The 17,175-nt window shown below is 38.1% G+C and overlaps 1 protein-coding gene across 1 annotated transcript in view; it reads left to right on the top strand.

Moving 5' to 3' along the window:
- Nucleotides 1–17,175, top strand: part of LOC124792201 (ionotropic receptor 25a) — a 436,300-nt gene that overhangs the window by 87,401 nt on the left and 331,724 nt on the right. Inside the window, exon 4 of the mRNA XM_047257921.1 lies at nt 11,857–12,016. Coding sequence (XP_047113877.1) covers nt 11,857–12,016 — 160 coding nt within the window. The remainder of the gene's footprint in view (nt 1–11,856; nt 12,017–17,175) is intronic.

A 17,175-nucleotide genomic window follows, 5' to 3' on the forward strand; every position in this document is an offset into this window, starting at 1 on the left:
CTAATTTTGTGCTTAGTTTTGTGTATATCATCAATTTCATAATTTATTTTCACTATTCCTAGTTAATATTTTTTGTTATAGAGTGAAATCAGTAATTGTTTAGTAACTTAAATTATGTTGTTGACTTACAAACAAATATAAATTCTGTAATAGTGATAAACATTTGGAAAGAGAATCTCTAGGATTCTTGAAGTATTTATTTGGCTCTATTTGAAAACATGTTAGCAAAGCCAGCTCTTAATTAATTCCAAAATAATTACTGGTTTCATTAAAAATGTATAACTGTATCTGCTAATTTCATCATTTATACAAATAATTTGGCCTAACTTTTGTAGTAGAAGAAACTTTTAAAAAGAAGGATGTTTTTGATATAGTCAGTTAATTGAATGAGTTTTGTTTTAATTGTAATTTCTGTAACTTTAACATTGAATAATGTATAGTTCCAGTACCTATTATTCTGCTGATGTATAAAGGCTCAATTTTTGGTCCTGAGAAGTCAGTCCACGGCCGAGTTTCAGATGAGGAACCCGTATTGGTTAGATCAACAACAATGCATCTGTGAAATAAGTATAACACAAATATGCTGTGTGTTAAAACAATGACAGTATCTGTTCAATATGTACCATATTATTCTGCAAAAACTGTAAACTGTGTGGCTCAGTTTTTACTGCTCATAGATATTGAACAGTAAAGTATTTATTGTAGCAGTATGCTGATGTTTGCCTGTAACCTATTAATGAAGCTTATCAAAATTTGCCAGTAAGTAACTGGCCATATAACTGCTTTTTCACCCAGTATAACAACACAGTACATTGACACCAATGACCATCAACAAAGAAATAAAACAGGCGAACATCACAACCTGAGTAAAACTGAGACACATGCCACATCTAACACAAGAAGCAACAGAAGCAGGTGAGACTGGAGGCAGCTGGATGCTGTTATATCGGGGCTTTGGCTGCTGATACAACAAGAACTGCCTCTATGATGTCAGGAAATTACCACACAGATGGGCTAGCCAAGGGACCAGAGTTTTAAGATGATTGATGCAACGGAAAGCCAGAGCTGTTTCAGCAGTGATGGCAGCCTGATAACTTCACACAACCAAGCCATGGTTTTGTTGTGGCTTACATGACAGAAACTGATGCTGTAACAAAACAATGATGGATCAAGTCCATTTAAATACTCATCATTTTTCTCAAAGGTATTTCGTTCTGTTAGCCACACCTATGATCATTTATGAGTGTCCATATATGACAACCAGACAGCACCACTGGACTCTGCTGCTGCTATTTGCAGCTCTGCAACTTGTGCCAAGTCTGATACTGACAGACCACATTCGGTCCTGCTTCAGCTTCCGTCAACCTCCTATCCTTGAGATCTACAGTTAAAGTGCAGGACATTGCAGCCAGTCAGCCAGCATCACCCATCTGGGCATACTCCTTGCTGCCTGCTTATAGAAGTGTGAGAAGATACTGCTGCTGCTGTGAGCCACCTCATTTATGATGTATCCATGTTGTGATTCTGTCCACCTCCTTTTACCCCATCCTGTATAGCTAGGCAGTCTTTAGTCCACTTTGCATGCTTTGCATGCCCCTACATGGTGCTGGATTCAGTGTCCTTGCAGAATCACTGCCATTATCACCCACCGGCTGCATGGTGCTTCCAGCTGTCAAACCGCCCACTGATAGCCAAGTCTCTTTGCAAACAGAACAGGTTTTTTTATGACAGCATATTGGTGGATAACAGACATTCACTCACCACTCCACTTCTGCCTCATCCAGAGTGGTGGACTACTTACCATCTGACCTCTATCAACTTTCACCACCAACAGTAGAGGCCTGCTACCCCCCCCTCCCCCCCCCCCCCCCCCCGTTCCCCCCACCCCCTAATGGTCTCTATAAGTGGCATGAGAAGTCATCACTGATGTCTGCAGCAGGATCCAAGGCCAGGTCTCCAGCTACAGTCTGCAGTTCATCAGTGTAAGTTTGGACAATGAGGTTTTTATTTTTGTGGTCTTGGTGATTTGTTTAGTATGCAGCCATGGTGGATAGGAGTGATGGACATAGGAACAAGAAGTTATAATTTGTGACACTTATGGCACCAGTGGATTTACCACAGTTCAGAGTAAATTGTATGTAAGTACAATTCATGGTTGGTGAGATGCCAATATTGTAATTTAGTGGGTCATGAATTACCTAGTAAGCAGGCTGTGGCAGCTATTTATAGGTCTTTCTGACATTACGGGCATGAGACACATCAGTACTAAGTCTTGATGAGCTATGATACATCTTAAGGATTAATATCATTGTTTTTGTACTTATGCTTGAGTGTTTTTGGTAGCTGCCCTTGCTTCATTAATGTTTAGTGTAAATTAGATAATTTGTATTGATGATAGATAGAGGTTGCATATGTGATAGAAACATGAACAATGACAATACAATAATCAGTCAAATCTTTGATAAATCAGGTGGTTGAACTGAGTGAAGAATGCCATATTACAGTGGCAGGTGGACACTTAAACAACTGCTAATGCATGTAGGCACTGTGAGCAAGTTGGGATGGCAGAGCAAAAGCTTCATTCAGTGCACCTGTTCCTTCTGTGCATCCCACTGCAGCTAGTCTAGTGGCTCCTTTCTCAGCTGGAGCAACAGAGGATTTGTCAGCATTTACTGACAATCTGGATGATGCTTCTTGTCCAATAATTAGTTGGATGAAGTACATTTGCACATGACAGAGTTATGATTGATGGGTGAGGCAAAGCCATTTGTAATGTATTATGTGGGGTTGAGTAAGGCATGCACATTTGAATAACTATAGGCATTGCTGCAAGCAGAATAGTGCCAGATTCTTCAGGGAACAACTTAACAGAAATGAAACAAGTTGGTGAAAACATTCTTAAATAGAATAAGAAAAATTAGTACACAGGCATATGAGTTAATGCAGAATGAGGAAACAAATAAAATTATGCTGCAACAGGCAGAGCAAAGAGCACAGAGCACTAGACATGTGTCTGAGGGCACTTTGTAATCTACCCTCTCACAATTTGTTGATGTCACTACTATTGTCAATGGTAAAGTCTCTTTTTTCAAAAATATGAGAGGAGAAAGATTTACAATGAACGTTTTACTTCTTTTCTTGTAGTTGGCTCCAGTTCTTCATGTCTAGGGGCTGATTCTTGAAGCTGCAATTTTTGACATTTTAGGTTCTCATGGTCCCAAATGATGTACTTAATTTTGAAGAATGCCTATGCAAATTTTTGTTTTCATTTTAAATTTTCACATTAACGAAGCTGAAATTACATTGTTCTTCCAAAATACAAAAACATGTCCAGTCACATCAGAGGCATACCTACTACTGCTTCCTCACTCTGTGGTAATAACAATATTCCAAAGAGCTTACAAATTTTCTTGACAAATGAAATTCTATTAATTTATTCATGAATCCAGAAATAAACATAATAAACAGTATCAGATTGTGTAATTAATAATAGAAATTTTAAGCGTACCAAATATTTAGTAATTTCAAATGTTTCTAAAAAAATAATTTTAACTGTACATACAGAGCGAGTACATATCAATTGTAACAATGAAAATAAAGTAATTTCTTTTTATAGATTTTAGCTTGAAATATAACAACTCATGTACATAACCATATGAAATTTTTTAGAAAAACAACTGAGATAATATTAACCTGTTCAAAATTCGAAAATATTCCTGGTATCAACTACTTCTGTTGAGAAAAGTAATGCTAAAGGAGGATGTCCCTTCACAATATCCCTCTCACAAAATTTGGAAACAATGTGTTTACAATATTTTGTGACTTACTACAAGGTTTGCCAAATGGTGTACAGAATGATGCCAAAATGTAGAATATAGATGTATAGAAGTATCTGATACATAACATATTACAGAAAATATAAGAAAAATATCTACTATACAAGCCATAATATATTCATGTATCAGGACATAGCATTCAGATTTTCAGACCTGTGGAACATTCTGTCACAAAGCAAATGATACGAAGTCAATATTACAACACTAAAATTCTAGAAATAAGTGCAGAGACAATGTAAATTACTAGAATTAAAAATAGCAAGTTTACCTCTTCAAAAGAGAAGAGAAAAAAAATCCAGAGTCTAAATGTACAAAGAGTGAGCCAACTCGAAAAACTCAAAATGACGGGTACAGATAACACAAAATCAATCAGCCACATCAACCACAGTATTTAAGGATATGTTGATCCATGAAAGGAGAAAATAATGAAAAAATATTAGGACCTAAGCTTACAATGTGGGGATCGACCCATGAATCCAAAGCACACTGGCTACACACCAGCAAAAAATGTTTTGACATTACAAAATGAATAAAGTATTGGTTGCAATTTTAGTTTTTTTTATTTATCAAGTACACATTTCACCTTATTTAGGCGTCTTCAGGCTGATCTTAATTTGATATTTCTTAGGATGATCCTTTAGACAGTGTAGCTAAAGGGCATCTTCGAGTACGTCAGGCCAACATTGCCTTCGTTAACCTCAGTAAATGCATTCTAGATGGATGTGAGTGACTTCAAGACCTGCATAACGTGTACACATTCACAGGAGCAAATTATAGAATAAGATAGGGTGTTAGTAGCTAATAGGTTCTACTCATTTAGTATCATGGTATGTATGTAACAAATTCTTAAGCACAGATCTATTACAAAACATAATAGTATAGTTCTATGAATGTGCAAGTACAGTGTGTCATAGATTTAAACTCAGTCAATAGATAAGACAGCAAGATAAGATAAGCATCAGGAGAAGACCAAATAACCACAGGATAATGGAAAAGTGCAGGAGAAAATCTTATTGCAAAACTCAAAGAAATTGTAGATATCTGAAAAACTGAAAAAAATCCCCACAGATTAGAAGACAGCAATCACACATCCTCTGTACAAAAAAGGAAGTAAAACAGACCCCAAAGACTATCGTGGGATCTCTTTATTGTCAATAACATACAAAATTGTGTCTAAAGCCCTACTAAACAGAGCAGAACCTCAGCTGGATTGAAAACTAGGCGAATACCAAGGTGGATTCAGAACAGGTCGATCATGTGTAGAACAAATCCTTAACTTCAAAAATTCAATGGAATATTTGCATAGTACTTCAAACAAAAGTTATGTCATCACGTTTGTCGACTTTGAAAAAGCATATGACAGTACAGACCAAGAATCCCTTTTTGAAGTGTGAGCAGAATTTGGACTAGATCCAAAGACAAAAGACATCATAAAAGAAACACTTACAGAGACCAAATCCAAAGTAAAATTTATGGGAGAATTGAGCACAGAATTTGAAGTAGACGCAGGAGTACGACAAGGGGATGGGCTGTCCCCAGTGCTCTTCAGTTGTGCTCTTCAAAAAGTTGTTTGAGAATGAAGAAAAGCAGGTGCACCAGCACACAGACTGGGACCAAAATGTAAGGGCATAGAATTAGACTGTTTAGCATTTGCTGATGACATGGCACTGATCACCCAAGACATTACCAATGCACAGAAACAGCTAGAATTATTGCAAGAGCAGGCAGCAAAAATTTAATTAGAAATTTCTTTTGGAAAAACAAAATTTTTGACATCAAAGATGCACCTTCTGTTCTCAAAACTGGTAATAACTACATTTCTCAAGTAAAAGAATTTAAATATTTAGGTGAATGGATTGCAGAAAATTGTAATGAAAAGAAATCTATCAGATGAAGAGTCCAGAAAATGAAGATGGCATTTCAGTTAACAAAAAACGTTTACAACAAAAAGAGTCTCTAGTGGAACTGCAAAATATGACACTACACAACTGTAATTAAACCCGAAGCTCTCTACACATCTGAGACACTAAATCTTCAACACATAACACTAAAAGGGGAATTAGATGTGAAAGAACTAAAAATAATGAGGAAATCCTAGGACCAAGAACTAAAGATGGTGTGCATTACTCAAAACCAAATGCAGAAATATATAAAAATATCTCCAAAATAACAGACACAGTGTGCCTGAGAAGAATCCAATTCATGGGGCATTTAGAAAGAATGGCCTCAAACAGGTTAACGCACAAAATCCATACATTTTTAAACAACAAAACTACAACACCAAACTGGTATAAACAGACAGAAAAAGACCTGAGAGAATTAGGGTCTCCAAATCTACATGACAGAAATGAAATCAGAAAAATCACAAACACATGGGGTTTTGAGGAAGAAGAGAGAAAAACTAGGCAACATATGTGGTTTGCACAATGAAAACTAGTCCATTCGTTGCATATGAAGGAAGGCCAACAAATGTTGATTACACATTGTCCTAAGTGATCCATCTGTGAAGAAGAAGAAGAAGAAGAAGAAGAAGAAGAAGAAGAAGAAGATAAGACAGAACTTTAGAAATCACAACATCTTGCATACTACGTTCCTGACAAACAAAGTGCAATTATAGAGTTGTACGAACTGGCAAACATAGTGTACATTTTCTTCCACACTAGGAATCACTATGCATCCATTGTAAACTATGCATCCTGAGATTTTACCAGTTTGCTTTGCTTACCTGTATCTCCTTTATCTTTACACTTACAATTGGCAGTTCCACAAAAGGATATCCCTTTATTACTCACACGCTATTTGTCAAGGAGGGAATGGATGGAGAATCAAAAGTATTTGTCTAGTGCAATTAAAATTGTTATGCAAATAGAGGACATAGTGACTTAGATACAGGGTTAATGGAGAGGTTTTTCCTCAGAAGTGCTATGGGTGTGGATGTGTAGACCACACTCAGAAATAGTGCCACTATCCACAATGCTATGAGTGCAGGTTGGTGGGGCAAAGCAAAGTAGATGGCATCATTATAAGGATGGGAATGCCTCAGCTACCAGATGGTATTCATAGTAAGGCATAATGTTAAAAGGGCCTGCACAGAAGTGAAGTGTTGCTAGATGGGTGTGGTGAAGGGAATGGAACATAATTTTTTTGTGGACAGAGTGGCTCATGTGTTGATGACTTGTCTGGGCCTTTTGGGTAGGAACAGACTGAATTTTCCATCATCTACAGTAGATGGAGAGGGGGACATTGATGTGCCATCATTTGGGCCAAGATTGCTCAATTTCTGTAGTGGAACAAGGAATTTTTGGCAATATATGGAAGTATTCCTCCATGCTGCTGAGGATACGCTGCAATCCTGCAGCTGGATTTTCTGAATAAACGTAACACAAAAATTGATTTTTCACAGAACACTATTAAACTCAGTGAGCCATTGTTCCACCTGGTAACAATCACTGGAGATGACACTTTGTTGTAAGGTTTGTAATCAAGAAGGTGGAACTGAACAATTTGTGTACACATTCATTAACTCTCAATTTGCATGATATGGTAACAACAGTTGTTCAGAAATTACTCTGGGTGAGCAAACAATATGTTGTCTGTTATATATCTGTTGGAACACAATGACAAATTGGATACTTCACACTGTTCTGCACGTAGGAGTGTGGCATGCTGTACATAGGATTGTGGCATGCTGTACGTAGGAGTGTGGCAGTCTTGCATGAAGTAGACAGAAATTACATAGTTCCAATAAGTAAAGACTATTTTTGCTCTGGCAAAATAGATATGCTAAAAGGATTATTGATTGCCAATATGAACATTTTGTCAAGGATGATTTATATAGGTTGATTGTGAAGACCTTCACCACAAGCAAAAACCGTCAGTGCATCTGCATTACACTAGCAAACACAGCTTTTAAGAGGGAAAGACAGAATAGCTATGGAAATTCTGTTAATACAATTCATGAATTTTTTCAGTCCTAGAGGGCCATGAACAGTGACACATGTGACACAGCATCAAATCCCAATGGAGGATAATCCTCCTATGTACAAAAAACCATACACAGGTATCTCAGTACTTGCAAGCAATACTGCAGGAATTCACCAATCATCAGTTGAAGGATGACATTACTGAAGAGAGTCCATGGGGAGTGCCCCTTCTAACTGTGCCAAAGCATTCATTAGATTGGGCAAATAAATACAGATTTTGTTGTGATTACCAACATCTGAATTGAAGAACAATGGTGGAAGCATATCCTACATCAAATATAACAGAAACATTGGACAATGTTTGTCATTGTAAATAATTCTTCATGATTGGTTTAAAGAGTGGCTATCACCAATTGGAAGTAGTTCCAGAAGTCTAGCCAAATACTGCATTCATCATTCCATGGGGAACTGCTAATATTGGTGGCTGCCATTTGGGCTTAAGAATGCACCAGCCACATTCCAGAGGTTATTAGAAATGTGGTTTATTTGTCTCATGACATACACTTGCAATTCATTTGGTTTGCGAAGAGGAGACATGCCAAAAATTTATAATACTGTTAAAGCGATTTTTTATGCTAATAAATAATAGCACTAAAATAAATAATAAAACTATAATGATATCTCTTGGAATATATAACATGTTGTGTCCTGCTCAAATTTCCAGTTTGTCCTGCATGAATTCATACACAGAGTAATAATGTTTCAGTGTCAGTGCCTCATGTAGCTTTCTTTTAAGTGGACCTAAATTCACCTGCATTATCTTGTTCCCTTTTAATTTATTACAAATTTTCGTTCCCATATATTGAGGTCCATGGGCATACAGTTTGAGGCAGTGGATGGGGAGCATAAAATTGTCTTTTTTTCTAGTATCATATGAATAAACAAAATGGTTTCCCTCAAATAATTCATGTCTGGTGCACAAAAGGTAATAACCTCATATATAAAACATGGTTCTTTATGATTTGCAGTGCACATATTTAGAATGATTTGTTTCTGTATTTTTAGTATCCACACTATGTTTGTCAAGTTAGCCAAAAAACAATCCCATACCTAATCATGGATTCAAAGTGCTGTTTTTCGTATGTCCGTGTCAGTTGCTGTTGATAATATTTGCATTCCAAAAGCAAAGCTGCTCAGTTTGTTTGCTAGGTATTCAATGTGTGCCTGCCAGCTTAAAAATTTCTTTCTACATTTAAACCTGAGACTTTGACTGAGTCAACTTCTATATATTTGTTGTTATGAACAATCTTAATGTGTTCACATTTTGACTGTTTGGTTTTGAATTGCATTGTGTGAGTGTTAGATATGTTTAGATTTAACCCATTTAGCTGAAACCAAGTTTCTAAGGTACTGAGGGTACTGATCACAGTTATGGGATTTTTTTTTCCAAATCCTGATTTTCAACTAAGAGAGAAGTATCATCTGTGAATAGAACTGATGGGGAGCTGTTATTGAATGTTAAGTTATTAACATAGAAAAGAAACAGGACTCAGCCTGGTATGTATCCTGAGGTATTTTTTCCAGACAGAAAAATAATTTGCACCATTTAAAGGGATGCAAACTCTTTGCTTTCTCTTTGATATGTTGGATTAAAGCCATTGTAGGGCACTGTTGCTAATGACATACTTTTCAAGTTTTTAAAAAAGTGATGCATGGTTTACAGAATCAAATGCCTTTGTGAGGTCACAGAAAATTCCTGCCATCTTGTTTCTCTTGTCTAACAAAGTACTTATTTTCTCAATGAAACTGTTCATTGCATCTTTGCTGTTTTTCCCCCAGCTGGAAACCAAATTTATTGTTTAGAATAAACAGGATATTTTTTGATGAAGTTCTGGATTCAGGCAACAGCAAGTTTTCGAAATATTCTAGATATGACTGGGAGAATTGAGATAGGCTGATAATTTCCCATGATCTCTCTTGATCCCTTCCTCAAGAGTGGTTTGGCTTCAGCAAATTTCGGTACCTCTGGGAAACAGCCCTCTTCAAAACATTGATTTATTATTTGAGTTAGTGGGTTTGCAATTTTATTGTGTAACACTTTAATAACTTTGGCAGATATTCCATCCCAACCTGCCGATTTTTTGTTGTTTAATGTTAGGATTGCATTTTCTATGTCCTTCACAGAAACTTTTAAAAAATTTGTAAAGTTTTCAGAGTTTTCATTTAGGCCAAAGAGATTCACTTTGTTGTAATAATGTATTACATCTACAGCAGACCTCACTACATTTGTAAACAATTCATTAAAGTACTCTGGTATATGAATTGGACTTACAATAGTATTTCCTTCAATGTCAATTTTTGAAATTTCTTGGTTACAGGCTTTAACGCCAAACTCAGATTTAATGACTGATCACACAACTTTTGTCTTATCTTTATGATTTAAAATTAGCCTGTTATTTAAAATTATTGTAAATATGGTTTTATAGAGTCTAATACATTCAATGATATCAGTATCTTTATTGTATTTTAATTCTCTGTGTAGGTGCCATTTCCTTCCACTGGAAATTTTTATGTCCTGGGTAATCCTCTATAATTTATTTGTCATTTTAATGCTGCAGTCTAGGTGGAAATGTTTCATTAAAGACACCAAGAAAACTATTTAGGAATTTCTCAAAGTTTTCATCACTTGAGTTACAGTGATACAAAGGCCATTTTTTTCTCTTTTATCTTATTACTAAATATTAGTACGTTTTTTTTGCTAAAATTCCTTCTCATATATAAAATGTTCCTATGTCTCTGTGGCAGCTCAATGAAAAATGCACACTGGTTTGAAATACCTAGATGTTAACAAAAATTATACACATCTTGATATACATATTTAATTACAACACTGTCAATAGAGGTTACTGATTGGCCATTGTCTCACGTAGATTCAAAGAAATTCAATTTTAAACCATATTTCTTTACTAAGTCAGTGAATCTTGATGCATAGCTACTGTTACATGTGATATCAACATTAAAATCAGTAGCTATTACAATATTTTTCTTTTTTTCTCTGCAAAGGTCTTTGAGCATAATTCAAAGCTGAGATAAGCAGTTCTGTTGTTGACCTCCCTGAGATTCTGTATACTGAGACCATTACAATATTTGCTATTGAGTCCACTATTTCCACACAATAACTCTCAAACACAAACTCTTCATTTAAATAGTTGAAACAATTTCTGGTCTCATAATTTATATCTCTATGTAGAAGTATCCATTAACCACCATGTAACTTGTTTCTTCTGCAAAAGGTACTTGCTAGCATGTACTTCTCTATTTTGTTTAAAATTTTTTTTGTCCTCAGTAAACCAGTGCTCATTTAAAAAAACAACTCTAGTATTTCCACATTTTGACACAATTATTTCCAATTTGTCTATTTTGGAGTTTTGATTGTCTTAAGCATCGGTGTTTAAACCATTTATATTCCAGTGTATAACATATCTGCCATGACTGTTACTAATAGGCTTTAGCATATTTCCCTTTCTTTTGTATGTGGTTTGAGATTTCTCATTGTACTATTACTATATAAAACTTTAAAGGGGCTTTTGTGGGCAGAATTTATTTTAATGGTATGTTCACTTTTAGTGTGATTTTGCATTTATTGTATGCTGTTTCAGTATGTAACTTTTGTCTGCTTTTCAGTGACAGACAGTGTGCTTTGCAGAACTTGTACCATATTCAGCTCACTTATTTTTTACCTGAAGACTTGAGATGTCCATTTTCAGTGCACTGATTGTAAACTGTAACTCAACACACATTGATTCAATGCAGGGAATTCTTCCTTACAGTTTAAATACTTTTCCTTCTTAACAGCAAAATTGACATTATTTCATGAAGAAACTTGATGAACTATCACCTTGTCTGCCACCTTGATACTTTGATCCTAATGCCAATGACAATAATGATGATGATGATTATGATGATGATGAAAAAGTCTGTCATATATCATTTTGTGCAAAACATAATCCTTAATTTTTTCATTTTGTTGATTTTGTGTATTCTTTTTAATCACATGTGTGCCATTTTTGACTAAAGATTTACATATTTGTTTGTAGTGTGTCTTGGATACAATTCATCAATTGATCAGAATAAAAAAATTCATATCATACTGGATACAACATTACAAGATGTGTCTTCTGAAGCAGTGAAGTATTTCACAAGAGCCCTGGAACTGCCAACAGTCTCTGCATCCTGTGGGCAAGAAGGTGATCTGCGGTATGTAAGCACAGTGCACAGCATTAATGTTTACACTCATCTTCTCATTAACATTACAATGTGTAAATTGCAGTACAGAACTAATAAACAAAAAATGGGATAAATGGATATTCTGCTCTTAAGAGATGGCATTCTGAGGACAGAGACTGTTGATCAGTGAAAATAATGTGCAGTGGAGAGGACGTACATTGGACAACAGTATGGAGACCTTTTTACACCTCTGCTGTCCCTCAAAAAATACAAAATAACCTACACTGCCTTTGGTCTGCAACTCTGAAAAGATGTCTGTACTCTTCACCAACACCAGCCATGCAAATAAACAATTCAAGATAACAGTGTTAACCATTGAAATGCATAGTTCCAAAATAAACAAATGACTGACACAGAAACTGTTTTATTTGGATAAATGGAATAGGCAGACACTCACTTTCACCAATTTGATGCATATCACACAGATGTATTTGTCTGAGAGAATGTTTCTCACATCAGGAAAAAGAGCAATAGCTTTAAAGCTCCTGTCACACATCATTCATATGTAACAGGAAAACCTGAAAAGTGCTCGTCCTAATAGTAAAAATGACAAATTATGGTTGCAGACAAGTTTTATTTTTCTAATATCAATCCATCAATATTCCAAAGCCATTATTCCCTCTCTGTAGTGTTCCTCTGGAAGTGCTGCAAGGTACAATATATATAACTACTAACCGCTCAGGAATTCCTTCAATTTTGAGAATAGATGGAAGACCAAGGGAGACAAATATGGGGAATATGGTGGATGTTCCAGCACTTCATAATGCAAATCCCTCAATTTCCCCATTGCCAAGACACTTTTGTACACAGTGAGCACAGATAGCACCCAGTTGGCACAAAGCTTTCTTACATTCAATTCCTGGTGCAAGATGTGAACAACACATTCGTTTGATATCCCTAGAACATTAGAAACTTCATTCACCTTTATTTATCGATCTTCCAAAATCGTATTAAGGGCTTTGTTGATGATTTCTGGTGAGCTTGCACTTTTTTGATGTCCTTCAAGTGGATCATCACGGATGCTTTCATTGTCACGTATAAACTTTGCTGCTCATTTCTTCATGGTGGAATTTGAAGGCAAAGAGTTGCCATACATGTATGCAAGCCCCAAACGAATTTTGGTCAGTGCTGAACCTTCATTTACAAAGAATTGAACCACTGCACAACACTCAATTTTCTCCATTTACAACACCAGGCACACAACTGCTTCAAATGACTGCCTACATTCAACGCCTGCCTGGCATGATTTGCAATTTTACATGATGTCCACTAACACATGTACCTATGTGAGGGGGAAAATGTCACACAAGTAGTGCTGCAATCTATGGGCGAGGATGAGAACTTTTCAGACAGCACGCACATACACAGACACAATGTCTGCTTGTGTCTGTGTATGTGCGGATGGATATGTGTGTGTGTGTGTGTGAGTGTACACCTGTCCTTTTTTCCCCCTAAGGTAAGTCTTTCCACTCCCGGGATTGATTGGAATGACTCCTTACCCTCTCCCTTAAAACACACAGCCTTTCGTCTTTCCCTCTCCTTTCCTCTTTCCTGATGAAGCAACCGTTTGTTGCGAAAGCTTGAATTTTGTGTGTATGTTTGTGTTTGTTTGTGTGTCTATCGACCTGCCAGCACTTTCGTTTGGTAAGTCACATCATCTTTGTTTTCAGTTATATTTTTCCCATGTGGAATGTTTCGCTCTATTTATATACATATATCTTTCTGCTCCTGGGATTGGAATGACTCCTTACCCTCTCCATTAAAACCCACTTCCTTTCGTCTTTCCCTCTCCTTCCCGCTTTCCTGATGAGGCAACAGTTTGTTGCGAAAGCTAGAATTTTGTGTGTATGTATGTGTCTGTTTGTGTTTCTATCGACCTGCCAGCGCTTTCGTGTGATAAGTCACATCATCTTTTTTTTTTTAATATATTTTTCCCGCGTGGAATGTTTCCCTCTATTGTATTGATATCATTAATTTGAACCCAACAATTACGTTTGTTATTGTCACTGTTGCATTTCGAAATCTTTTCTGTCGTCTTATTTTCTCCTTCTGTTTTTGCCACACTTTGTATTCACCTTCTCCTTTTTACCGTAATCTGCTATACAATTTTATCCCGCCTATATATACTCAACAATACGTAACACACTTCCAAACCATAACCAAAAAAATTTTTTTGCCGCTTTCAACACTACCGCCGCTATAAAATCCACCATTTCTAGTTCACAAACAGTTCCTTTCACCTTTTAAACAACCATTTCGGCTAGTTCTAATAACTTTCGCTTTATTTCCATTTCCGTTTTTCCCACATCACTGATAATTTTTAGCCGCTTCCCACAGGTTTTAACGTCATTATTTCTTCGTCACACAATTGTTAGCATCATTTTCATAATCTGCCACCACAAAACCACTCCTTTTAAAATATTACACGCAGTTTTTTCGAAATTATCCCGAATTTCTCCGTCCTCTAACGTGTTTCGGCGGCAACACAACCACCTAACCTTTGTGCACATCGTTGTCTACCAACCCAAGTCCAACATAGCCCACCTGTAACCAACACCTTTTCGCCTTTTTCACAGCAGATCTCCAGTTACTTTCCAGTCCACCTTTATCCCTCTCCGTATATTTTTACTTTCATTTTCATTTCAGCCTCATGTTACACTTTCCACCTTCTAATACCATGTCACCCTCACAACACCCCCACAACGACCCCATTAAGTTTTATTTACATTCCCTCCGCAAACATGCCTTCGCCCTAGCCAGATTATGCTCCCATATTCTATTTTCTCAGGCTTGTCTGACATTTGGCATTACCCCCAAAGGCCTCACACTTAAAGTTCCCATCTCTGGCTGCAACCCTTCTTTCCATCAGTCCCTATACCAGTTCCAAACTGAACAATCCATTGCCCTCACCCACCTAATCCTTCATCTACACATCAACTCAGCCAATGAACACACCCGTCAACTCCTATCCTTAATAACAGTCCTTAATCTTTCCTCTCCCACATCCACATCGGCTGTTCAGAGCATCCTCCTACAGGCCAACCGTAAATTAGAACAGCATGCCACCCTCCACCTCAAAAAACTATCCAATCTGCTGGTTTCCCACCTCTGGAAAGGCAACTCACTCACCCTTCACAACCTTTCCAGCAAACCTCAACCTCCTCTCATTGCACACAAACCCAGTCTCTCCCATCTACTCAACCTTCCACTTCCAGCTCCACTCCCTCCAAAACCTCAAAATTCCAATCAACACAATCTGGAACCACAACACCCTAATTCAGTAGTTAACCTTTCCTCCAAACCTCTCTCCCAATCCGAAACCTCTGTCCTATCCAAAGGCCTCACCTTCAGCCCCACTCCCAGATTCAACCAAACAGCCCTCGTCAAAGATTTACTGTCTTACACTCGTACTCTCTGCTGGAAATATCACTTTGCCACGAAGAAAAATGATCCTAATCCTACTCCTAATGATCCAACTCCCCAAGACACCATCCAAATTGAACCCTGCCTGGAACAGTTCCGTCCTCCGTCACCCTCTCCAAACCTTCCAGGAATTTCTGACGTCCAGCCTTGCATCTCAATCCTTCTTAAAAAACCTTAATCCTACTACCAACATCACCACTGCTGAAGCCCAGGCTATCCGTGATCTGAAAGCTGACCGATCCATCGTCATTCTTCCGGCAGACAAGGGTTCCACGACCGTGGTACTTGATCGTTGGGAGTATGTGGCTGAGGGACTGTGTCAGCTTTCAGACAACACCACATACAAAGTTTGACAAGGTAACCCCATTCCCGTTGTCCAGGTGGAGCTTCAAGGAATCCTCAGAACCTTAGGCCCCCTGCAAAACCTTTCACCTGACTCCATCAACCTCCTGACCCCACTGACACCCCGCACCTCTACCTTCTACCTTCTTCCTAAAATCCACAAACCAAATCATACCGGCCGCCCCATTGTAGCTGGTTACCAAGCCCCCACAGAACGTATCTCTGCCTACATAGATCAACACCTTCAACCCATTACATGCAGTCTCCCATCCTTCATCAAAGACACCAACCACTTTCTCGAACGCCTGGAATCCTTACTCCCGGAAACCATCCTTGTAACCATTGATGCCACTTCCTTATATACAAATATTCCGCACGTCCAGGGCCTCGCTGCGATGGAGCATTTCCTTTCACGCCGATCACCTGCCACCCTACCTAAAACCTCTTTCCTCATCACCTTAGCCAGCTTCATCCTGACCCACAACTTCTTCACTTTTGAAGGCCAGACATACCAACAATTAAAGGGAACAGCCATGGGTACCAGGATGGCCCCCTCGTATGCCAACCTATTCATGGGTCACTTAGAGGAAGCCTTCTTGGTTACCCAGGCCTGCCAACCCAAAGTTTGGTACAGATTTATTGATGACATCTTCATGATCTGGACTCACAGTGAAGAAGAACTCCAGAATTTCCTCTCCAACCTCAACTCCTTTGGTTCCATCAGATTCACCTGGTCCTACTCCAAATCCCATGCCACTTTCCTTGATGTTGACCTCCACCTGTCCAATGGCCAGCTTCACCCGTCCGTCCACATCAAACCCACCAACAAGCAACAGTACCTCCATTATGACAGCTGCCTCCCATTCCACATCAAATGGTCCCTTCCCTACAGCCTGGGTCTTCGTGGCAGACGAATCTGCTCCAATCTGGAATCCCTGAACCATTTTACCAACAACCTGACAACAGCTTTCGCATCCCGCAACTACCCTTCTGACCTGGTACAGAAGCAAATAACCAGAGCCACTTCCTCATCCCCTCAAACCTAGAATCCCCTACAGAAGAATCACAAAAGTGCCCCACTTGTGACAGGATACTTTCCGGGACTGGACCAGACTCTGAATGTGGCTCTCCAGCAGGGATACGACTTCCTCAAATCCTGCCCTGAAATGAGATCCATCCTTCATGAAATCCTCCCCACTCCGCCAAGAGTGTCTTTCCGCCGTCCACCTAACCTTCGTAACCTGTTAGTTCATCCCTATGAAATCCCCAAACCACCTTCCCTACCCTCTGACTCCTATCCTTGTAACCACCCCCGGTGTAAAACCTGTCCCATGCACCTTCCTACCACCACCTACTACAGTCCT

This window comes from Schistocerca piceifrons, chromosome 1 (genome assembly GCF_021461385.2).
Source record: "Schistocerca piceifrons isolate TAMUIC-IGC-003096 chromosome 1, iqSchPice1.1, whole genome shotgun sequence".
NCBI lineage: Eukaryota > Metazoa > Arthropoda > Insecta > Orthoptera > Acrididae > Schistocerca > Schistocerca piceifrons.